The 24,400-nt window shown below is 38.5% G+C and overlaps 4 protein-coding genes across 5 annotated transcripts; all 4 read left to right on the top strand.

Annotated features, from left to right (window-relative positions):
- Positions 1–1,462: 1,462 nt before the first annotated feature.
- LOC112170043 (UDP-glucose flavonoid 3-O-glucosyltransferase 7) lies at positions 1,463–3,283 on the top strand. The gene has a single exon (XM_024307190.2). It carries the CDS (start codon positions 1,593–1,595, stop codon positions 3,048–3,050), a length of 1,458 nt encoding a protein of 485 aa, XP_024162958.1. The 5' UTR covers positions 1,463–1,592; the 3' UTR covers positions 3,051–3,283.
- On the top strand, positions 2,960–8,771 carry LOC112170041 (UDP-glucose flavonoid 3-O-glucosyltransferase 7). 2 transcript variants are annotated; one of them, XM_040508890.1, is made up of 2 exons: positions 2,960–3,101; positions 7,582–8,771. In XM_040508890.1, exons 1-2 carry the CDS (start codon positions 3,068–3,070, stop codon positions 8,655–8,657), a joined length of 1,110 nt encoding a protein of 369 aa, XP_040364824.1. In that variant the 5' UTR covers positions 2,960–3,067; the 3' UTR covers positions 8,658–8,771. The 2 variants fall into 2 exon arrangements, with proteins under 2 accessions (XP_040364824.1, XP_040364823.1); XM_040508889.1 differs by lacking the exon at positions 2,960–3,101 and having other exon boundaries at positions 6,829–8,771.
- Positions 8,772–10,282: 1,511 nt separating this feature from the next.
- LOC112172049 (scopoletin glucosyltransferase) lies at positions 10,283–12,241 on the top strand. The gene has a single exon (XM_024309216.2). It carries the CDS (start codon positions 10,543–10,545, stop codon positions 11,977–11,979), a length of 1,437 nt encoding a protein of 478 aa, XP_024164984.1. The 5' UTR covers positions 10,283–10,542; the 3' UTR covers positions 11,980–12,241.
- A 7,560-nt stretch (positions 12,242–19,801) lies between these two features.
- On the top strand, positions 19,802–20,354 carry LOC121050199. The gene has a single exon (XM_040509595.1). The coding sequence runs from the start codon at positions 19,830–19,832 to the stop codon at positions 20,322–20,324; it is 495 nt and encodes a 164-aa protein (XP_040365529.1). The 5' UTR covers positions 19,802–19,829; the 3' UTR covers positions 20,325–20,354.
- The last annotated feature ends 4,046 nt before the right edge of the window (positions 20,355–24,400 follow it).

Raw genomic sequence — 24,400 nt, 5'->3', positions numbered from 1 at the left:
TAATATAAGAGTAACTAAATTTGACCTAGTAGATCGAATTCGAAACGAGAATCAAATTAGCTGAATTTTTTACAATCACCATAAAACATTACAATCTCTCAATCGAGCGTTTGATTTCTCTAAATTCATTTTCCACTTCATGGTTGCTTTAGAATGAACCTCAACAATTTAAATGCAATATACAATTCATACAACTTTAAGAGGCAAATTAATATAGGCCAACATCTTTGTAATTAAAATTGAAATTTTTATCATATGTCCACGCACATCCATCGATGAAATATTTACAGACGTGATGTGAAAAAATAAGCACGTTTCACGGTCGTCATGCCATCGGTCAACCAAGAAAACATACAAGTGACGACGGTTGACCAATTCGATCGGATTCGAAAATATGGTGAAATTGACTAAATTTTTTACCACACTCATAATTTATTGTAATAATCTCATCCAACGGTCCATTTTTCCATTTTCTTTGAATTGGTAGGGGTTGCTCTTTGGAGTGTATGATATATAGATATAGGTTTATAAGAGTAACTAAATTTGACCTAATTGATCGAATTCGAAACGAGAATCAAATTTGCTGAATTTTTTACAATCACCATAAAACATTACAATCTCTCAATCGAGCGGTTGATTTCTCTAAATTCATTTTCCACTTCATGGTTGCTTTATAATGAACCTCAACAATTTAAATGCAATATACAAGTCATACAACTTTAGGAGGCAAATTGATATAGGCCAACATCCTTGCAATTAAAATTGAAATTTTTATCTTATGTCCACGCACATCCATCGATGGAATATTTACAGACATGATGTGAAAAAATAAGCACGTTTTGTGATCGTCATGCCATCGGTCAACCAAGAAAACATACAAGTAACGACGGTTGACCAATTCGATCGGATTCGAAAATATGGTGAAATTGACTAAATTTTTTACCACACTCATAATTTATTATAATAATCTCATCCAACGGTCGATTTTCCCATTTTATTTAAGTTGATAGAGGTTTCTCTTTGGAGTGTATGATATATAAATATAAGTTTATAAAAAATATTATCTTTAAAGATTTATTTGTAAATAAAGCCCGCAAGGCCCGCCCCTAAAAAACCCGCAAGGCTTAGCCCGGCCCTGCCAGAAAAAGCCCGCAAGACCCGTATTAAATGAATGAGCTTAGATCCTTCAATTTTCAATAAAGCCCACCGGCCCGCTACTATTTAAAAATAGCGTAAGGCCCGACCCGTCCCGTCCCGTTGATGAGGCCTACTAGAAGCCATTATAATACGTGATGATATTTCCTAGCTGAAACTATATAATAATAAGAAAAGAATACAATAATCGGATAAAATAAAAAATAAAAAGTAGAGAGTACCATACACTAGCAAGGAATGATGAGTCATATAAAAAGAAAGAAAAGAAAAGATGTGGAAACTTCAACTACTACAACTGCTGCCTTGAGCTGTCGTCTGTATATGCCTCTCAATTCCCATCAAACTTTGGCCCTTTATTATCCCAACTCGTTGTCAATTCTTCTTCGACACCAATATTATCGTTGTCTGAGACTCTGTGCTCAGTGCATTGCAGCCCCATGGAAACTAAATCCCTTCAACAGCTTCATATTTTCTTTCTTCCATTCATGGCTCGTGGCCACAGCATACCCGTTATAGACATAGCCAAACTATTTTCTTCTCGTGGGGCAAGATGCACCATAGTAACCACTCCCCTAAATGCACCACTCTTCACCAAAGCAACCCAAAGAGGTGAAGTCAAACTTGTTCTCATCAAGTTCCCATATACTGAAGCTGGATTGCCTCAAGACTTTGAAGGTCCCGACTCGATTAGAACACAAAACATGGTGGAAAAAGTTGTCAAAGCCACCTTTTTACTTGAACCACAGATTGAGCAGGTTTTAGACGAACATCGTCCTCATTGCCTTGTTGCTGATGGTTTCTTTCCTTGGGCTACAGATGTTGCTGCCAAGTTTCGAATTCCAAGGCTGTATTTCCACGGAATCGGTTTCTTCCCATTGTGTGCTTCACTGAGTGTGATGATGTATCAACCTCAGACGAAGTTGTCGTCTGATTCAGAATCTTTTGTCATTCCTAATCTCCCTGATGATGAGATCAAGATGAACAGAAGCCAATTACCAGTTTTTCCCAATCTAGATGGTGAATCAGAATTCTTGAAGATGCTCAAAGCATCCAGAGAGAGCGAAGAAAGGAGCTATGGGGTTATTGTTAACAGCTTTTATGAACTAGAACCAGCTTATGCAGATCATTACAGGAAGGTGTTTGGGAGGAAGGCATGGCATATCGGCCCCGTTTCGTTGTGCAACAAGGAACCAGAGGATAAAGCAGAGAGGGGATCAATAGAAAGCTCGACTGCTGAGAAACATGAGTGCTTGAAATGGCTTGATTCAAAGAAACCTCATTCGGTTGTGTATGTATCATTCGGAAGCATAATCTGTTTTGCTGATTGTCAGCTACTAGAAATTGCAATAGGCCTTGAGGCTTCTGGACAAGACTTCATTTGGGTTGTGAAGAAAGAAAAGAAAGACGAAGAAGACTGGTTGCCTGAAGGATTTGAGAAGAGAATGGAAGGTAAGGGACTGATTATAAGAGATTGGGCTCCCCAAGTGCTGATTCTTGAGCATGAAGCAATAGGAGCATTTGTGACTCATTGTGGGTGGAACTCTACCCTTGAAGGAGTGTCTGCCGGGGTTCCAATGATTACGTGGCCGGTGATCAGCGATGAGCAGTTTTACAATGAGAAGTTGGTGACTGAGATACTTAGAATTGGCGTTCCCGTTGGTTCTGAACAATGGGTTTCATTTGTGGATCTACCTGCAAAGACTGAAGCGAGTGTGAGGAGGGGGGCCATAGAGAAAGCTGTGACTAGAATCATGGTGGGTGATGAAGCAGTGGAAATGAGAAGCAGGGTTAAAGAGCTTGGAGGGAAAGCAAGAAGGGCCGTGGAAGAAGGTGGATCATCTTTCTTGAATTTAATTTCTCTAGTTGAAGAGTTGAACCACCTTCTGGAGGCCTAGTCGAAATCCCAACACTCATGATCGTTGCAATAATCTTATTTCTTCACTTGGGTAAGTTTTATGGTTTCCTTTTAGATTCGTTTGGGGTTTTATATTTTAGATTTTCTTTAGTTATCATTTCCCCTTGGTTAAATTATCTTGCCTTCCATGTCCCAAGATTTCTAAGAATCTGTATAACGGAAGAAAAGACATGAATTTGCTGCAGAGACAAAACTGTGAGTCCGTGTTATGCTTGTCTGTGATAGTTAGCCTAATTGCCAAAATTATGTGGAGAAAGCAGAGACAAAATCTTGGAATTTAGAGTGAAATTTTTTTTTTTGGCTAGACTAATACTAAGAGAATCTTCTTTTTAGTTTGCCCACCGTAAAAGAAACAAAACATTAGAGGACAAAACAGGTACAAGCAGAAAACCAGGTACAAGCAGAGACGTTGCAGAGTCACAGAACAAAAGCTTGTTTCATAGGCACACCTACAAAGTACATAGATATGCATGTTCAAATAGAATCATCTTCTTGGCCAGATTACAAAGACTGGGCAGAATGTCATGAAGAAGTCACCATGCAAATGTACTTGTGAGTTTTGAAATGCATGTATGTCTTCTTCCAAAACCTTCCAATAGAAGAAGAACCCACGCAATTTGAGTCACCCATATATACATTAGTAAGCCAATTTCAAGCTATACAGTTACCATAGATACTCCGCTATCTTGGATTTTGTACTTAATTACGTACTCACTTTGCCTGTAATGGTGTAAAATTAGACAGTCAAAAGTCTCGGATGCCAAACAACAATTGCTGAAGACTCTCCTATATCAACAAAGGTTATGCTTTCGTACTTACTACTAGCAAATTACTCAAATAATGCCCGAATATATAATTATGTACGTCAAATATAATACTTCTGTCTACTTTTTCGTTAGAGTCGGAGAACATTGCGAGTAAACTAGAGATTTAATATATTTAGAACTCATTATAAAAAAGTCAAATATACATGTTTTTTTTTTACTTGAGAAAGAGAGGAGACTGTTTATCGTTTAAAATTTTCCAAGGTTCAACTTCTATCGAGAGTTTCTTCTGTCCTTAAAATTAATCGGCTCATATTTTAATATATATTTTAAAAAAATTTAAAATAAAAATGCACTACTTGATAAGCATCACGACGATTTTTCACATTAAGCACAATATATGAAGACAAAACTAGAGAATTGGGCCCATTAATTTGATTGAAAACTACCCGGGCCTGAGGAGGCCACCTCTTCTGACTTCTAGCTCACCTCAGACCGAGCCTTGCTGGATAAGGTTGCTCACAACGTTTGTAGATCTTTCTTTTCTTTCTTTTCTAACGATTGATGGTTTACCGGCCACGCGATCATTAATTTTCATACCAATGGTGTTACATTTGTCGTTATGAGTCATCTCTAATTTCAGACCGTGATAGTGATAGAGTTGAACCTATTCAATGTATTTTAAGACTTTCGTTTCAGATTGATATCTACTACCTGGCGGCTGGCCAACAGACCAACCATGCAAGCTCCAATTAATTTCATGTCAACTATGATTGACATGCTGGAGTAAAGAAACCTGCTCTTTTCTCTGATGAAGTTTGGGACTAGTGGAAATTATTCTATGCACCGACGGTGTAAGTGACCCAACACTCATAAAATAATCTCAACCCTTGATATTTATTATCAACTTTATTTTTAATAAACAAAAAGTGTATTTAATGCAATCTAACCATTCATTTATGTTGGTGCAAGTGCACGGCGGTGCTCTGAATAATCTCTCTGGGACCAGACCTTTGTTTTGTGTTCAGTTAGGACCAGAAGGTTTCATGTAGGTGATTACCATAGTAACGTACGTTAATAATGCTACACAATATTTAGAACATTACTAGCTAATTTGACATAAAGTTAAATACTTAATTAATATTGAGATAAATTACTGCTCTAGCAGAAAATCAAATTGAAAGTTAACTTTAACTTTTACTAAAATTTCTAACTATATTTAAATAGAGATCGAGAAGAGATAAAAATAACAAAAAATAAATACTCCCATGTTCGATTTCTTAACTTACAATTAACTAACACTACTAGAGAAAAAATATTAACTTGCAATTAACTAACACTACTAGAGTAAAAGTTCAAAATTAACTAGGTATATTTAACTTTTAACTAAAAATGCTATGACTTCTTCTCTCACTTGAGAGGCTGTGGTTGGCGGCGGTGGGAGGGCTTCTACTTATCTCCGGTCAGGCCTGCATGGGAGGCTGGGGCAGGGGATCAACTCCCCTCTCCTGATTGTGTAGGGGGGAATCGGTGATGGGGTTACTGGTGTTGTGGTTTCTCATTGCAAATTCCCAAAGTCTTTGGTGGAAAGCTGCTCGTGTCTCGGTGGTTTGGATGGGGTTCAGACCCGATGATTCGGGAAGGCGTTGTGCGTTGGGATTGGTGGCCGAGAGGTGATCAATGGCTGCTGGTGGTATTGCACGGTGGTGCTTATGCATCGGCTATCATGCTTGGTGTATCTTGGTGGCTTGGATTGAGCGAATCGGTGATGGGAGTAGTTGAGGATGCCAACCCGGAGGTGATCAATGGCTAGGCGGCCGCTAATGCTGCGACGATGGATGGTTGGCAAATTTGGCGACCAGAGCGGCGTCAAGGAGGCTACGGCGCTGATGCCAATGTGTTAGCAGTTGTTTGGTTTAGGGGTTTTCCTTGAGCAATGGGCTGGAGACTTGGGTTTCTAGGCTTGGTTCTCTTGGGCTGGATTTGGGTTCCAGTTGGCATGTTTTATTTTTTGTTACTTAATTTTGTAAGGACTTCTCATTTTTTAAGGGGGAAGTCTGTAGGTCCTAAGGTTTGAGGATTGTCGCCAGGGTTACCCACAAAGCCTGCGTTTTTATCTCTTCATAGCTGATGTTGGGTAGCTTCTGGATGTGCTTATTAATTCCTTAAAAAAGTCAAATTATTTTGATAGTGACTCTATCTGACAGCCCTACTGAGCGGGTCACTATGTGTAATTTTGCTGAACTTCATTATTAGTTGATTATTTCTCTAAATATATATATATATATATATATATATATATATATATATATATATATATACAGATCCTATCCAGAGTGGAGCTCCGCTTTGAAATTAACGTGTGAAGTTCAAGTTTTGGGTCACTTTTCGGTCGCATATCCACATCTCGACCGTTCAGTTTTTAGGTACTAGTGTATAGATCATCTCTGCAAATTTTCAGCCTAAATGATGATCGTTAAGGCATTGAAAACTTCCTTAAAGCTAGTACGGTTCAGGTTGACAGATTCAGTCCGTCCATTGGTTTAAGTGAGTTAGATACCTTAACGATCATCAATTTGGCTGAAAATTTGCAGAGATGATCTATACACTAGTACCTAAAAACTGAACGGTCGAGATGTGGATATGCGACCGAAAAGTGACCCAAAACTCAAACTTCACACGTTAATTTTCAAAGCGGAGCTCCGCTCTGGATAGGATCTGTATATATATATATATATTTGGCTAAATTGACTTTTATTGTTGGAGTCTTGGAGATTATTGAAGTTGACTTAGTGAAGAGTGGAATTAAAGCAGATCCCTAAAGATCTCATTAATTATTCCTACTTGGGGAAATCTGGTGGGGTAAAACCACCCGAGCTAAAATATGTGAATGATCACTAGAAATGAGCAGCAGTCTCAACATTAATATTAGAGAATCTGGTGTGTATGAATTAACGTACGGAAAGTGTTGGAAAAATACTAAAATGAAAGCAGAGCCCAGAAACCACAAAATATGTAATGATATTTCCTAACTAAAACCATATAATAAAAAATAGAAGACTTAGAAAAGACGTAGTAAGGCATGACGTAGAAACTAAAGCTCAAAGTTGGTTCCGAGTTTTCTATTTGTCAGACTTTTCTTCTGAATAATTTGGATGTAGGTTGTTGTTGAGGTTTTACTTGGAATTCTATTTTGAAACTTAAACCACTGCGTGTCTGCGGCCTTGAGATGCGTCTATATATGCATCTTGATTCCTATCAAACTTTGGCCTTTTATTATCCCAACTCGTTGTCATCAGCGTCTTCAACACCAATATTATCATATATTATCTGAGACTCTGTGCTGAGTGCATTGCAGCCCCATGGCCATGGAAACCAACTCATGTCAACAGCTTCAAATTTTCTTTCTTCCATACATGGCTCGTGGCCACAGCATACCCCTTATAGACATAGCCAAACTATTTTCTTCTCGTGGTGCAAGATGCACCATAGTAACTACTCCCCTCAATGCCCCGCTCTTCTCCAAAGCAATCCAAAAAGGTGAGATTGAACTTGTTCTCATCAAGTTCCCATCTACTGAAGCTGGGTTGCCTCAAGACTGCGAAAGCGCAGACTTGATTAGAACACAAGACACGGTGGAAAAATTTATCAAAGCCACCTTTTTACTTGCACCACAGCTTGGGAAGGTTTTAGACGAACATCGTCCTCATTGTCTTGTTGCTGATGCTTTCTTTACGTGGGCTACAGATGTTGCAGCCAAGTTTGGAATTCCAAGGCTGTGCTTTCATGGAATCGGTTTCTTCCCATTGTGTGCTTCACTGAGTGTGATGATGTATCAACCTCACACGAAGTCGTCGTCTGATTCAGAATCTTTTGTCATTCCTAATCTCCCCGATGAGATCAAGATGCCTAGAAGTCAATTACCAGTTTTTCCCAATCTAGATGGTGAGTCAGAATTCATGAAGATAGTCAAAGTATCCATAGAGAGCGAAGAAAGGAGCTATGGGGTTATTGTTAACAGCTTTTATGAACTAGAACCAGCTTATGCAGATCATTACAGGAAGGTGTTTGGGAGGAAGGCATGGCATATCGGCCCCGTTTCGTTATGCAATGAGGCAGCAGAGGATAAAGCAGAGAGGGGATCAATAGAAATCTCGACTGCTGAGAAACATGAGTGCTTGAAATGGCTTGATACAAAGAAACCCCATTCGGTTATGTATGTATCATTCGGAAGCTTGATCCAATTTGCTGATTGCCAGCTACTAGAAATTGCAATGGGCCTTGAGGCTTCTGGACAAGACTTCGTTTGGGTTGTGAAGAAAGAAGAGAAGGATGTAGAAAACTGGTTGCCTGAAGGATTTGAGAAGAGAATGGAAGGTAAGGGACTGATTATAAGAGATTGGGCTCCCCAAGTTCTGATTCTTGAGCATGAAGCAATAGGAGCTTTTGTGACTCACTGTGGGTGGAACTCTATCCTAGAAGGAGTGTCTGCCGGGGTTCCAATGATCACGTGGCCGGTGTTCGGCGAGCAGTTTTACAATGAGAAGTTGGTGACTGAGATACATAGGATTGGCGTTCCTGTTGGTTCTGAAAAATGGGTTTTATCATTTGCGGATGTAAGTGCGGAAACAGAAGCGAGTGTGAGGAGGGAGGCCATAGAGGAGGCTGTGATTAGAATCATGGTGGGTGATGAAGCGGTGGAAATAAGAAGCAGAGTCAAAGAACTTGGAGAGAAGGCAAGGAGAGCTGTTGAAGAAGGTGGCTCATCTTTCTTGGATTTATCTGCTCTAGTTGGAGAGCTGAACCACCTTCTGGAGGCCTAGTCGAAATTCTCAAAAACTAGTATTAGTGTGCTGCAGTCAATCTTAAATTTTCACTTAAATTCTTCTGCCTTCTTGTTGTCCCAGGTTTTCCAAGAATTTGTAGATGACATGAATTTGCTGCACTAAACTGTGAGTCTGCCTTATGCTTACCTGTGATATCGAGTCTACTTACCAAAATTATGTGGGGAAAGCAGAGAATAAGTTTTGTGTGCACTTTGTTGTTGGTTTTTTTTTTTTTTTTTTTTTTGATTTGTGGGTTTTTAAATCTAAAATAATGTGAAATGAATCTCATTTTAGTGTATCACTTGGAACCCACTGACAACTAAGAAAAAGTTGAAAAACCAATAGCTAATTGGATTTCTAGAGAGGATAAGGATCATGATTTGAATAATCAGGTGATTATGCATGTTGTGTAATTGTATTGTACTTATTCCTAGTTTTTCATTTATGTAAGCATAAATTTTATGAAATAAAAGTTGTATTTGAAAATTCCTCTTATTAAAGCACACACCTCTTAGTAAATTGCATAATTATAACATTAATTATCCATTAGTATCATCTATTTACATCAAATATTTTTTAATTTTAAAATATTTAAAAAAAAAACATTAAAATGAACAGCAAATGAACAATTAAAACAATCAATAAACAATGAAAATGAACAGTTAAAAATTGATGAACCATGAACAGTCTTGACTGGTCAAGAAAAAAAACGGGTGGAAACCCACGTCCAGTGGCAGTGAACAGTTCCTTGACTGGTCGAATTCTTGACTTTTCGACCTTGACATTTCTTGACTATGGGTGAACTTGCTCTAAAGGTACAAAATGGACTCAATGGTCAAGAAAATGAAGTGCCAACTTTTTTTTGAGAAAAAAGAGCAACTTTTTTTTTTCACATTACAGCTAAAGCATCACTGAAAATATTAGTTTAAACATGTACTCTCTCATAGGATTGAGCCGCAAAAGATTAAGCCTAGTTTATCGCAACATATGTTCAAATTGTATAGTCTCACAAAAGATTAAGCCTAGTTTAAAATATCTTTATACGTTAAACTAAGTACTTAAGTTTTCAAAATATTAAAAAACACAACCAGAGCAAAGATAATATCAAACACTCAAATTTCCATACAGAAATATCAAAATGTTGTGTGCTATAAGTTGAGTATGATTTTTCAAAGATTTATAGGAATGACAAAATAATTGTAGAAGTTTCCATCATATTTTCGTGTCTAAAACTAACCTATTCTGCCGAAAATTACCTCATTTTTTGGGAAACACTCTCAGCTCTTTCTGTTTTCTTTTTTCCTTGTCAGTTGTCGCATGATTTGATTCCCAGAAAATATCCCATTGTTCTAACGTAAGCCGTGATGTCACATTGATTGTACATCCCTAAATTACGTGTGCGTTAAGGTTCAAATTCAATGGACTTCTTGGACTCCTTGTTGGACCCCGAGTGGTCCATTTTGTTTGACTATTAACATTCCTCAATTCTTTGTATTAATTCAATTTTCCCACTTAGAAGAGCAATAATGGCATTACCGTAATAAACTATTTACTTTTCTTAAATTTTACTAATACATGATTATACTTCAATGTACAAAATCCCATAATTAAGGAAATTTATTTGCGTAATAACACGGATTCTTCCCCTGTAGTACAGGGCCTGTACCATGGTTTCTATATCCCTCCGTCTGTTCTGTTTTTAGTAAAGTAGTGCGCAGGAAGAAAACTTCTTCAGTTCTTCTCGTCTTCTTGTTACCATTGATCCTACTATTTTCTATATATAAGTCAACCTCTTCACCTCCATAGAATCATAATCACAATCACATCTTACCCCCTCTAACCTATTGCTTCTTCATCTTCATTCTAAGTCGTGAATTCCAAAATGGGTAGCGAAAGCCATGACTCTGTTCACATATTCTTGTTCCCTTTCATGGCTCACGGCCACATGATCCCAGTCTCCGACATGGCCAAGCTCTTTGCTTCACATGGCGTGAAGATCACCATAGTCACCACCCCTCAAAACGCCATCAGATTCTCTCAAACGACCCAATCGGGGAAACCTTACGACATCCAAATCAAGGCCATCGAGTTCCCAAGTGAAGAGGCTGGTCTACCAAAAGGTTGTGAGAATCTCGACTCATTACCCAAGCCGGAATTAGCCAACACGTTCTTCAAAGCCACACGCTTGCTTCAAGCACCGCTCGAGGAGCTTCTCAACGAGTTCAAACCGACTTCCCTTGTAGCTGACATGTTCTTTCCTTGGGCAACTGAAGCCGCTGCGAAATTTGGTATTCCGAGGTTGGTTTTTCATGGGACGAGCTTCTTTTCTCTATGTGCTTCAGAGTGTGTGAGGCTCTATGAGCCTTACAATACGGTTTCAGGTGAAACTGATACTTTTGTGATCCCCAATTTGCCTGGTGAGATTGAATTGACAAGATCCCAGGTGCCTGATTTTATGAAGAACAATGTTTTAAATGACTTGACTCAGTTGCTGAAAGAGGCTAAGGCATCGGAGTTGAAGAGCTATGGAATTGTTGTTAACAGTTTCTATGAGCTCGAACCGGTTTATGCAGATTATTACAGAAATGGGTTGGGGAGAAAGGCATGGCATATAGGCCCTGTTTCTCTATGCAATAGAGAGACTGAGGAGAAAGTACAGAGAGGATTAGAAGCCTCAATTGATGAGCATGAGTGTTTGAAATGGCTTGATTCAAAGAAACCAGATTCAGTTGTGTATGTCTGTTTTGGGAGTGTGGCCAAATTCAATTCCACTCAGCTCAAGGAGATTGCTATGGCTCTAGAAGCTGCCGGGCAGGACTTCATTTGGGTAGTGAGGAAAGGCAAAGATGAGGTGGATCAGGATGAGTGGTTGCCTGAAGGATTTGAAGAGAGGATGGAAGGCAAGGGATTGATCATCAGAGGTTGGGCTCCTCAGGTTTTGATTCTTGATCATCCAAGTGTTGGTGGGTTTGTGACTCATTGTGGGTGGAATTCCACGTTGGAAGGAATTTCTGCAGGGCTTCCTATGGTGACATGGCCTGTGTCTGCTGAGCAATTTTACAATGAGAAATTGGTGACCCAAGTGCTGAAGATTGGAGTTGGGGTTGGGGCTCAGAAATGGATTAGGCTTATTGGGGATAGTGTGAAGAAGGAAGCTATTGTGAAAGCTGTGAGTCAGATCATGGTGGGTGAAGAAGCAGAGGTAAGGAGAAGCAGAGCTAGGGAGCTTGGAAAGCAAGCAAGGAGGGCTGTTGAAGAAGGAGGATCATCATACGAGGATTTTAATAAGCTAATTGAAGAATTGAAATCCCACAGTTAGGATAAAAAAGTCCAAGGACTTTTGCTGCAGTGACTTCATTTTTTTTTTTTTTTGGGTACATTGGGAGCCAAAGGCCCAGAAAGAAAAGCAAAGAAAGAGCCTAGCTTAGACAGCTAGAAAACATTCTAAACTGAAAACATGCTGCAGTGTTTTCATTTTAGACAGTCTAGTATACATTTTGTCTGGTTTCTAGAATGATACGATGGAAAGCATTGAAAATGAGTTCATATATATTTTTGTCAAGGAACATTTTGTAGGTCAATTGAATGGAGTAACACATGTTTCTACTCCCGATTTCATATGTGACCAGTGGCGGAGCCAGAAATTGATCTCAACTGGTGCACTCAAAAGTTTTTTTTTTTTTTTTTTAAATTGAAACTTATACTTAAAATATATCAAAATTGTAATAGAAATAAAAATTAGAATAAGGTTAGGGAAAGATCAATATTTTTTTAAATTATATATTTTATTAATCAAACTTATAGTTTTTAGATTTTAGACAATTTTTCATAATGGAAATATAATTTATCTTTGAACTTTGAAACTATATGAAAGAATACTATTAATGTTTTTTTTTTGCTAAGAAGAAATATTAATGTTAAAAAAAAAATATTAGCACATTGAGAAGAAATAACAGTATTAATGAAAAAAAAAAAGAATTTAGAAAAAAAAAATAGCTCGTTGCTGCTAATAGTATTCGAACTTGAGACTACCCTCACACAAATATATGCCTCAACCACTACATCAAGACAGTATTCAATGCTAAAGATGAAACCAGTTATATATATAACAAAATCGCACTGGGGCACAGGACCCACCGTGCCCCAACGTGGCTCCGCCCCTGTATGTGACACAATTCAAAACTCCTAGTTAGAGAATATGTCATATTTTTTGACTCGATTCGACTTATAACATGAAAAATAAACTTTCTAAGTCTTGTTTTCTTGATCAGATTACGGGAAGAGTATATATGACGCTTCAATTTTGTACTGAAGGTTGCAAACACGATGCAACATTTGAGATTGATATTGAATTTAGATTTTGATAGTAGATGAGACCATTTGTTAGAGCTGGTTTCATGTTTGGATGAAGCATGAAAGTGCAATGAAGCATGAGGAGTTGTGTCTTACAAAATGTGGAGGAGAGGCACAGTAATGGAAAACAAGATGGCAAAGTGACCAACTAGGAAGACAAAAACAAAAACAGTTACCAACTAGGAGGGCCACAACATCATGAAACTTGAATGGAACGAAGTCAGAGGACCACTAACAACCTTCGCCATACTGAATTATGAGAGTTCCACATTCGAGCCGAGGCAATAGACTAGCTGTGATGAAATTAATCCCGATTTAAAATATTTTTGAAATTAGTTTTTATTATTTATAATTGAAACTTGTTTTATTTAAGGGTGGTTCTAGTTAGACCTCCAAATTTGCTATTTGAATCTCCCATACTTAGTACACCTCTAATTTACTTTTTAGAATACTTGAAAAGTTAAGTAGACCTCCCTATTTTTACCAAAACACCATTGAACATGAGATACAATCAGTTACTCTACTTTTTATCTCTATCTTCAATCACGACAAGAAGAATGAATCAAAATCACATGATATTACTCTTATGAGTAGGTCTCTCCTCCACCAAAATTAATTAGAGGGTTACTTCTCGATCTTGATATGTTGTTGGAATCCCTTTGAATTTGCTAAAAGAAGGATTTTAAGGGTTTTAGGTTGGAAGATCGAGATCACATAATATTCAATGAATTTAGTTTAAGAAAATTCCAAATCAGATTGTTTTGAATTTATTTTTTATTAAATGATGGGCCATGCATAGAAATTATTATTTTTACTTAATTATTTTAGGTAAATTATAAAACTATATGGCAATATAAGGAAATTTCGGAAAGAAAAAAAAATTTAATTGAATGTTATATTTGAAGAGGTAAGAAGAGTATTTTTTTTTCTTTTCCATTTTGCTCTCTTTGTCCTTATTTGTCTTTTCATTTGACTTGATAAAGTCTATTAATAATTGAAAAAAGTTGGAGGTCCAAATATCAAATTTAGAGGTCAAACTAGAACCACCCTTTATTTAATCATGAAAAAATTTAAAACTCTTTTCATAACTTAAGAATTTGGTCTTTCGCCCCTTTCAAAATATAAAGAAAAAAAAAGAATTTTGCCTTTCAGATATTTTTTGTTTCATTTAACAAGTATATATAAATATATAATTATAGAAATTGATGGAAAATGTCATATTACAGTGTCATATCAGATAGTTTCTCATTTGATAAAAAAGTTCATAATGAAATATTAGTAATATTAATTTAGTAGTTAAGAATAATGATTTGATATTAAAAAATATCAGTTTTTAATTTTTGTGATTCCCATTCTGCCCTTAAAAGCCAATTCTCTCTCTCTATCTTCTTCTTCTTCTTCTTCTCCCATTCTGCCCTTAAGGGTTTCAAGAAGGAAGAGATCGATTTGGGTAAAGATAGAGAAGCTTTTAAGAAAAGCAAAACAGAGGTGGTGGAGGACATAATTTCTGGTGAAGATTCGTGAAAATCATTTTATGAACTTTGGTGTTTTATGACCTATTATATGACATGAGGCTGTTGAGATGTTCTCTGAAATCGATTTGGTTGATATTTTGATTAGTACTCAATTCTAGTAAAAACTTGTTCAATTTGAAGCTATTGACATGAAATTTGAAACAGCTTGGTTGTGCTATGCCTATATGAAGCTGTTTCTCCTGTGTATCAGTATTGTCAGTATGCCTTTTGTGTAGGTTCTTTCATCTACTGTGCATAGTGGGTTTGTGTGTTGCCATGATTCATGATCAAGCATTTAATTATTTACATTTGTTGAAGTGTTGACATCCCAATCAACTTACTTTGGATTCAATGAATAAAAGCTTCGCTAGAACTTTGAAAGTATTTTAGAACTAATGAGATGTTCATTATAGGAAATGTAAAAATTCCATCACAAACTTTTGTGTGTGTGTGACTGCATATTTGTGTGTGAGCTTATTTAGAATAAGCTAAGCTTCTTTGGTCAAGAAAAGAATAAGATAATATTCTTTTGATATCTTTGAGCCAGAGCTAAAGTGGCCATTGTGCCTATCATAGCTATTAGATTTATTATGTAAAGGATAACCATGAAAGGAGAAAGAAGGTACATATGCATATGTAAATTTGTTTTCAGCTTATTCGGAAAAACAAAGGAACTCCAAACTAGAACATTCAGGGTCGCAAAGGAATACAAACACAATATACAGAATCTCTTTGTTTTTGCAGAGTAATCAAAGATGTCATAGTTTTTTGTTGCCCAAGATGATAGGGTGCTTCTATAATTGGCAGGGTGAAGAATACAACTTATTCTGGCCTGATCAACCTGAATTTGTTGGGGCCACAATTGTACCATTTGCAGCTGTAGGAGAAGATGACTCACTCGAAGTAAGCTTTTGTAACTGTTATACTCCAAACTTTTCGTGGTAAAATTAAGGACCTTTTCTCAGGGTTTATGACAGTTTTATGGAATCTCAGACAGGGTATATGGCTCTCATTAATATTTCTTATAATTTTCTTCTAATCTCTGAAAAAGATAACAAAAGTAATGTTACCAATCCAATGGTGTTCGTGGAGAGTAGATATGCACTGCATTTCCAATATGTAGGATTAAATTGGTATCAGGGGCGATTCTCTAAAATAGGAAAAACAAGGATAACCAATTGATGCAGGAGCATCTACTGATGCAACGTGCAGGCCTAAGAGAAATGTTAAAATCCCACCTTATCTTAATGATTATGTTAGAAAATAGTGCAAGATATCTTTTATTTTATTGTTTTGATTCATAGCAGATTTTGTCTTTAATTGCTTAGATAGAAGTAGTATCTTTGGAGATCTTTTGCTTTCATTAGTTTCCCTTCAAGTAGAACGTTGGTTCTATTTAACCTAGTAATTGTAAGCCCTTGGGGCTCATCGATATATTGAATATTAAAGTGCAGCTTTGGCAGCATATTATAGTTGTTGTTCCTTTGTTTCTAGTGTGGTATTGTTCCTTTTGCTTTAGACCCGTGCTTTGTGGAGTATCATCCCCATCAGTTGGTATCAAAGCTCGATTGGAGGTGGTGGATTCCATGGCTCACAACAGGCGTGGTTGGGGAGGATTCCGAGTGGAGGGTCATGACAATGACAACAACGACATGGAGGAGATTGAAAGGGTGCTTCAACAACTTACGGATCGAATGGCTCGCATCGAAACTCAAGGCCATAACAGAGGGCGTTTTGACGGGGAGTGGGAGGAAAACCCCTTTCACCGCCGTGCTCCGTTGGGTGAGCCGGGTGAAGAGGGACATGGCAACAAACCTTTTGACATGAAGGTGGACCTGCCAGAATTTGAAGGGAGGATCCAGCCAGATGTGTTTATCAATTGGCTCAATATTGTGGAGCGTGTCTTTGACTATAAAGCAGTCTCTGATGAAGACAAGGTGAAGATGGTTGTAATCAAACTAATAAAAAATGCCTCTGCATGGTGGGAACAGCTGAAAGGTCGACACGAACTGACAGGACCCGCCCCGGATTTCACCCTGAAATCCGAAGTGACCTTGCGGGGCCCACCTTAGAAGAAATTCTATCAAAAATTTGGCGGAACTTCCCCTAAAATGGGCTACCCAAACCTGTAGAAAACATTTACACTTCTCAATCAATTCATCCTTATGCTCCTGGAGCCACCCTGCTCCCCAAATCAACAACAGTCTCCAATTCACAAAACACACATCTCAACTCGGATAGCATAAATCTCATAGGTAATCAGAGCAATTCTACTAGAAAGGTATAAGAGGAAAACCTAATTCAAAGACAGATGCGGAAGCCATGCTGTTAACTATGCCTCAACTCCGTGTACGCCCGACCTCAACCAATTCGCCTGCAAACTGGGCATTTGAAACCGAAGGGCCCAGGGGAAAGTACATAAAATACGTTAGCGTGAGTGGACAAAAATAAACAATTTTTAAACCCAATGGATTTTATACTTTCCCACATTTATTTCTTTAAAAAAAAAAAGATTCCCGATGCATGCAAGGATTAACGAAAATAAAACAAGAGGAATTCCATTCATGAAAACCGATTAGCCCCGCTAGTCACAAACGATTAAAAGAAAAGTTGGAACTCTGATACTCAAGGAAAATAAGACCAGCCCCGCTGGTTAAACGAAAATCAGCTAGCCCCGCTAGCTTAAGTAGTAAAGTGAGTAGGGGAAGGCGATAGCCATACGAGTGAGCCTCCCAGGCTCGGGTGATAGCCTCCCAGGCTAAAATACTCCCATTACTCCCGTAATATACCCTTACGCCACTAAGTGTAGCGATAGGATACCGGGCTACAGAATTACTGTCACATAGACAGTAACCTGCGCCACAAAGGCGGAGGGCTACGGTGATCCCATCACCGCGCCACAAAGGCGAAAAATCAATGCTAGCAATGATAAGTCACCCAAAGTATGGCAACAGAAAATCCGAAAACCAAGTAAATCCATAAGTACATAAAGCTTCCCCATCTCTCGTAAATGAATTTCCAACGACGTGTCCCACACGCCAAGATAATCTCAAGTTCAAAATAAATAGGAGATAAATAAATATAAAGATTTACTCCATCGAAATCTCATTTCGAAAATCTCATAAAAATCTCAAATCGCCGAATATAAATATAATATAAATAGTGTAAATCCGGAAATCACATCGGAAATAAATAAATAAAAGAAAATAAGCATAATCCAATGACATGACCCCGCACGCCATAAAACCTTCAAATAATCAAATATCCAAAACCATTCCTGAAATTAACCATATGCTCGGGAAATTAATACGATAAACAAATTATAACCTCGGAACCAATTAAATAAAAGCATGCATCATTCTTTGAAAAATAAAAGTCCACTCACAGTACTATTCCGACGATCACGCATTCGTGTTCCGTCATCGAGCAATAGCTCGGTACGTCGTCCTGTACACAATTATATTCCGTGAATAATTCTTCAATAATTTAATACAATTCCTAAAATCAATTCCTCATAATTTCACCTCCCAATTCTCCTCAGATTTAGCCCAAATTATACCACTAATACCAATTCGTTAATTTAAAGGTTCCAAGGCAGAACCGAGAGATATCCGACGGTCGGATTCTCGTAATTCGATAATCGAAACCCTAAACTTCAAAATTCATAAATAATTCCAAGTTTCTCCAAAAATTATCAAACTTCACTTACAAGCTCTACACAATTTATAGGATTTAATGGGCTAAAAACCGTAATTAAAACACTGCCTTACGCGCCTTCAAGCTCCACCTACAGTGGCGGCGCGTGGGGCTCACGCGCCGGTGGCCACCACCTCCAATGGTCACCAAATTTCAGCAGCGCCACCTACTCATCAGACCCAACATTTTTCTCAACCACAACACAATTCAATTTTACCTTTAAGAGCTCCAATTCGGCCGGTGAAAAATTTCCAGAAAAATCCCAAACCCTAGGATCGGGCTTTCCTTGATTCTCCTTCCATGCTGCAAATCGCAGCTCAAGGCTAGGGGGGAAATGATCCTTGGCAAAAACCCCACCTTCGACGCCGGTTTGGTGGCCGGAGACGGCCGGAAATGGCTGAATCGCCGGAAAAGCTCAAACTGCCCCATGAGGTTACTTGCTTCGATCCGGAGTTTTCCGGCCAAATCGCCGAAACACAAGGGCACTAGCTTCAAGAGGAGGAAGAGGCGATCACGTGGTGGCCTGTTGCCCACCGGTTAATGGCCGGACGGCGGCGAATCGAAGGGGAGAAGAAATCACCCGAAGAGGAAAGGGGAGAGATCGGGGGAGAGGAGAGAGAAAGGTGGGTTTCCGGATTTGGAAACCTACCACAGTAAATTTTCATTATTTATACCAATTTCTACCATGAACAGTAACTTTACCTTTTCTCTGATAACTTTCGCATACGAACTCCGATTTTTACGTACCACATATGCACACGCTCGGTTTAACGCCCTCTACAACTTTCATGAAGAAAACTTTCTCAAATTTTGACCCGAACAAAAGTCAACAATTTAGGGCCACTAAAGTTACCGAAAATGAGTAAAGGTAAAACAAATTGTCGTTCACTGTCCAACAACTAGTAAACCAGTGAATTTAGGTTCAGGACGTTATACGAACGCTTGGGAAAACCAAAGATCAAGTCCTGGGAAAAGATGAAGAAAGCAATGAGGGAGAAATACTTACCAGACAATTATATTCAAGATAACTTTCTAAAATTGCCTGGCTTGAAGCAAGGTCTACGATCTGTTGATGACTTTACAGAAGAGTTTGATCTCTTAACCATGAGATGTGCTGTGACTGAAACTGAAGAGCAGACTATTGCAAGATACCTCGGAGGTTTAAGGAAAGAAATACATGATGTTCTGGTGCTGCATCCATATTGGTCCTACAATGATGTGTATAAGTTGGTGATTCAAATAGAGAAACAACAAAGGCCACGCTATAAGCGTCCTGGTGGAGATGATTTAGAGCAAAAGGTTTGGGGCCACAAAGATGACAGCAGGTGTAGAGCTTGGAAAGCCAGCAGAAGTACAGAAACATATATCCCAAGAGAGCCGCGCTATTAAGGATGGAGGTAGGAAGAATGTCAAGTGTTTTAAATGCTATGGACTAGGACATATTGCATCTGAATGTCCTAATCGACGAATTGTCAGCTTAGTAGACAAATTTGGTGAGACAAGTGATCAAATGAATGGACCACCTGTGTATGATGACTACAATGAAGAAGCTGATGAAGAAATCACCTGGAGTGACCATGGTGAGTCATTGGTGATCTGAAGAGTGATGAATACAGCAAAAGTAGAAGACAGTCCCAATTGGTTGAGGCACAACATCTTTCATACTAAATGCACTGCTAATGGGAAGGTATGTCATGTTATTATTGATGGGGAAAGTTGTGAAAATATAGTGTCACAAGAGATGGTTGATAAACTTAACTTGAAGACAGAGCGAAAGCCAGAATCTTATAAGCTCTCATGGTTCAAAAAAGGGAATGATGTGGTTGTCAACCAGCGATGTTTAGTGGCATTTTCTATTGGCAACAAGTATCAGGATGTGCAGTGGTGTGATGTGGCTCCAATGGATGCCTGTCACTTGTTGTTGGGATGTCCTTGGCAGTTCGATAGAAGAGCAATGCATGATGGATATAAAAATACTTATAGCTTCGTCAAGAATGATGTAAAAGTAATCTTGGGACCATCAAAGTCTGAGAACAACCCCAAGGCAATCAAAAAGGAGAATAGCAACTTCCTATCTATGAGCAAATTTCTTGAAGAATAAGAAGAAAGTGGTGGAGAATTATACTTACTAATGGTAAAAGACACAGGTCTAGATAATTGCAATATTCCTTCTGAGTTAACTTCCATTCTACAGGAATTTGGTGATGTTGTTCCGAATGAGTTACCTGCAGGGTTACCCCCTATGAGAGATATCCAACACCATATTGACCTTATCCCAGGATCTAGCTTGCCCAATAGACCTCACTATCGTATGAGTTCGCAGGAATATGAGGAGTTGAACAGACAGGTGACAAAATTGCTACAAAAATGGGTGATCCGTGAGAGTATGAGCCCATGTGCAGTCCCAGCATTGCTCACACCAAAGAAAGATGGGACATGGCGTATGTGTGTCGATAGTAGGGCCATCAATAAAATTACAGTGAAGTACAAATTTCCCATCCCTCACTTGGACGACATGTTGGATCATTTATCAGGGGCAAAAATATTTTCAAAAATTGATTTGAGGAGCGGCTATCATCAGATAAGGATGCGGCCTGGTGATGAGTGGAAAACAGCCTTCAAAACTCGGGATGGCTTATTTGAATGGTGGGTCATGCCATTCGGTTTAACAAATGCCCCAAGCACATTCATGCGCTTGATGAACCAGGTATTTCATCCATATATCGGAAAATTTGTTGTGGTGTATTTTGATGATATTCTTGTTTATAGCCTCGATGCATCTCAACATATTGACTACTTGAAGAAGGTTTTTGAAGTGCTCAGGGAGCAAAAACTCTATGCCAACTTGAAGAAATGTGAGTTCCTTACTGAGAGCTTAATATTTCTTGGCTATGTTATTTCTGTTGATGGTATTAAAGTAGACAAAAAAAAGGTTGAGGCAATTCTAGAATGGTCAACACCACAATCCATACACGATGTTCGTAGCTTTCACGGACTAGCTTCCTTCTATCGCAGATTTATTAGAAACTTCAGTTCCATTGTTGCTCCTTGACTGATTGTTTGAAGAGCAACACATTTAAATGGACCGAGGCAGCGGAGAAGAGTTTTCAAGCAATAAAACAGGCTATCACCGAAGCACCTATTTTGGTATTACTAGATTTCTAGAAAGTCTTTGAGGTGGATTGTGACGCATCAAAAATTGGAGTGGGGGCAGTTTTAAGTCAAGAAGGGAAGCCGATAGCATTCTTCAGTGAAAAACTCAACGAGACAAGGTGACGGTACTCCACTTATGATGTTGAATTTTATGCAATTATGCAGGCTCTTCGGCAGTGGCGACAATATTTAATCTACAAAGAGTTTGTTCTTTACTCTGACCATAAAGCATTAAAGTTTATTAACAGCCAACATAAACTAAACCGAAGGCATGCACAGTGGGTAGAAGAGCTCTAGGAGTATGACTTTGTGATCAAACATAAATCTGGGGTTCAAAATAAAGTAGCAGATGCACTTAGTCGCAAGGAGGCCTTGCTGTCCATCATGGGAGTTCAAGTAGTTGGGTTTGAGCAATTAAAGGAGCTATATAAGATCCTAATTTCGGGAGTATATGGGCACAGTGTTTAGCATCAAATCCTACACATGATTTTCATGTCAAGGAGGGGTACTTGTTCAAGGGAAGCCGTCTATGCATTCCTGATTGCTCCTTGCGGCTTTGGATCATCGAGGAACAGCATGGTGGTTTAGGAGGCCATTTTGGACGAGATAAAACTCTAGCCCTGGTTAGTGAAAAATTCTATTGGCCTAAGTTGTCAAAAGAGGTGTTAAGGTATGTTCAACGTTGTAGAGTTTGTCATTTGGCTAAAAGCCGTAGTCAAAACACAGGGCTTTACACACCCTTGCCTGAACCTCAAGCTCCATGGGTAGATGTGAGTATGGATTTCATTATGGGCTTACCAAGAACACAGCAGGGATATGATTCAATTTTGGTGGTGGTGGATCGTTTCTCAAAAATGGCGCATTTTGTGCCTTGCAAGAAGACAATGGATGCTAGTCATATTGCTCATATTTATTTTCGGGAGATCGTAAGATTGCATGGTATTCCTGCACCATTACTTCAGACAGAGATACTAAGTTTGCTGGGCACTTTTGGCGCACATTATGGTGGAAGTTGGGTACAAAACTCCAGTTTAGTAGTGCTAATCACCCCCAAACTGACGGACAAACAGAGGTGGTGAACAGGACCTTGGGAAACTTGTTGAGAGCACTAGTAGGAGGTAGTAAAGCAAGCTGGAGTGTGTCATTACCACAGGCAGAGTTTGCATATAATAGTTCCCAGCACCGAAGTATTGGCATGAGCCCATTTGAGGCAGTATATGGTCAAAACCCCAGCAGCCCCTTGGACTTGGTCCCTTTACCAATTAATGATCGATTCAGTGGGGATGCAAAGGATATGGTTGAGTTTATACAAAGGACACGTGAGCAGGTTCGTAAGCAACTAGCAGAGAACAATAAGAAATACAAAGAAGCTGCCGATAAGCACCGTCAACATGTCGAGTTTCAAGTGGGAGACTTAGTTTGGGTTAATCTTAGTAAGGAAAGGTTTCCCCATGGGAATTATGGCAAATTGCATGATCGAGGTGGAGGTCCTTACAAGGTGTTGAAGCGAGCTGGTAAAAATGCCTATGTACTAGACCTTCCAGGTGATATTGGAGTTTCACCAACATTCAATGTGGCTGATTTGCAAGTTTACCATGGTGAGAACACAACTGCTAGTTCTGACTCGAGGTCGAGTCCTTTCCAACCCCAGGAGTCTGATGCAGGAGCATCTACTGATGCAACGTGCAGGCCTAAGAGAAGTGTTAAAATCCCACCTTATCTTAATGATTATGTTAGAAAGTAGTGCAAGATATCTTTTATTTTATTGTTTTGATTCATAGCAGATTTTGTCTTTAATTGCTTAGATAGAAGTAGTATCTTTGGATATCTTTTGCTTTCATTAGTTTCCCTTCAAGTAGAACGTTGGTTCTATTTAACCTAGTAATTGTAAGCCCTTGGGGCTCATCGATATATTGAATATTAAAGTGCAGCTTTGGCAGCATATTATAGTTGTTGTTCCTTTGTTTTTGGTGTGGTGTTGTTCCTTTGCTTTAGACCCGTGCTTTGTGGAGTATCATCCCCATCACCAATGTAGTAATGGTTTGTACCTTGCAGAGTTTAAATCCCTCAACCAAAATACATGTTTGTATAAATCATTTATACAGTTCTGTCAATCCTTCTGTTTGATGTTCACTTTTTTGTTCTGCTTCTGATAGATAGAGCCTAACTCCATCTTAGTAGTCTCTTCCGTGGCCATATATGTAGGCATATCTTCTTCTTTACCAAGAATAATATAATAGACATTTATGTTTTACCTCAAATTTTAACATCTTATGATGTACTTTGGAATCTGTGATGAAATATCATTTCTTTATCAGCTCCTTTTGTCTTGAGCTACAATTTTGAATTTAACACATTGTAACTTGGTTCTTGTATTGCATTTGGCAGTTGATTCTCGACTACAATGACATAAAGAAGATCCCTGTGGTACGTGACGTCGCGATCTCACCGATGCTAATGATGATGCTATAAAATTGAGGTAAAGATATCCTGAAAGACAATCTATATTAATGTTTATATGTAAGTTTAAATTCTCTTCTGATCGTTCACGTAACAAAAATGTGGTCTGGTTATAGGGAGGATACAAGTGGATAAGTTGCCACCCAAGACCTCTTCTTTCCAGGAATTCTGCCCAACTTACCAGGCCGCTATTACCATTTGTTTGGGAAACCGATAGAAACTAAAGGGAGGGAAGAGATCCTGAAAGACAAAGACAGTGCAAACAAATTGTATTTGGAGATACAATCTGAAACTGAATGAAGTTTAGCATACTTAATCAAGAAGCGAGAGGAGGATCCTTACAGGAATCTTATTAATAGAACAGTATATTGGGCACTATACTCCCGTTTAGATGAAGTTCCAACATTTGAGCCTTGAAAAATTGGTTTCGAGGAGCATCCTCTTATTGGTATTCATTGTACAGTAGTACAAGTATTTCCTGGGGACAAGGATGATGCTATGGACAAACAAGATCATTATTTTTCTTGATATTGAATTTCGTGTTGCAATTTAGGGATGGGGTCT

Source organism: Rosa chinensis, chromosome 6, assembly GCF_002994745.2.
Source record: "Rosa chinensis cultivar Old Blush chromosome 6, RchiOBHm-V2, whole genome shotgun sequence".
Lineage (NCBI taxonomy): Eukaryota > Viridiplantae > Streptophyta > Magnoliopsida > Rosales > Rosaceae > Rosa > Rosa chinensis.
This window is presented reverse-complemented; position numbering and strand designations above follow the sequence as displayed.

What these genes read in the sequence shown, in the direction of transcription:
- LOC112170043 (XM_024307190.2), top strand. Translation starts at nt 1,593, where the DNA reads ATGGAAACTAAATCCCTTCAACAGCTTCATATTTTCTTTCTTCCATTC.
- LOC112170041 (XM_040508889.1), top strand. Translation starts at nt 7,197, where the DNA reads ATGGCCATGGAAACCAACTCATGTCAACAGCTTCAAATTTTCTTTCTT.
- LOC112172049 (XM_024309216.2), top strand. Translation starts at nt 10,543, where the DNA reads ATGGGTAGCGAAAGCCATGACTCTGTTCACATATTCTTGTTCCCTTTC.
- LOC121050199 (XM_040509595.1), top strand. Translation starts at nt 19,830, where the DNA reads ATGAATACAGCAAAAGTAGAAGACAGTCCCAATTGGTTGAGGCACAAC.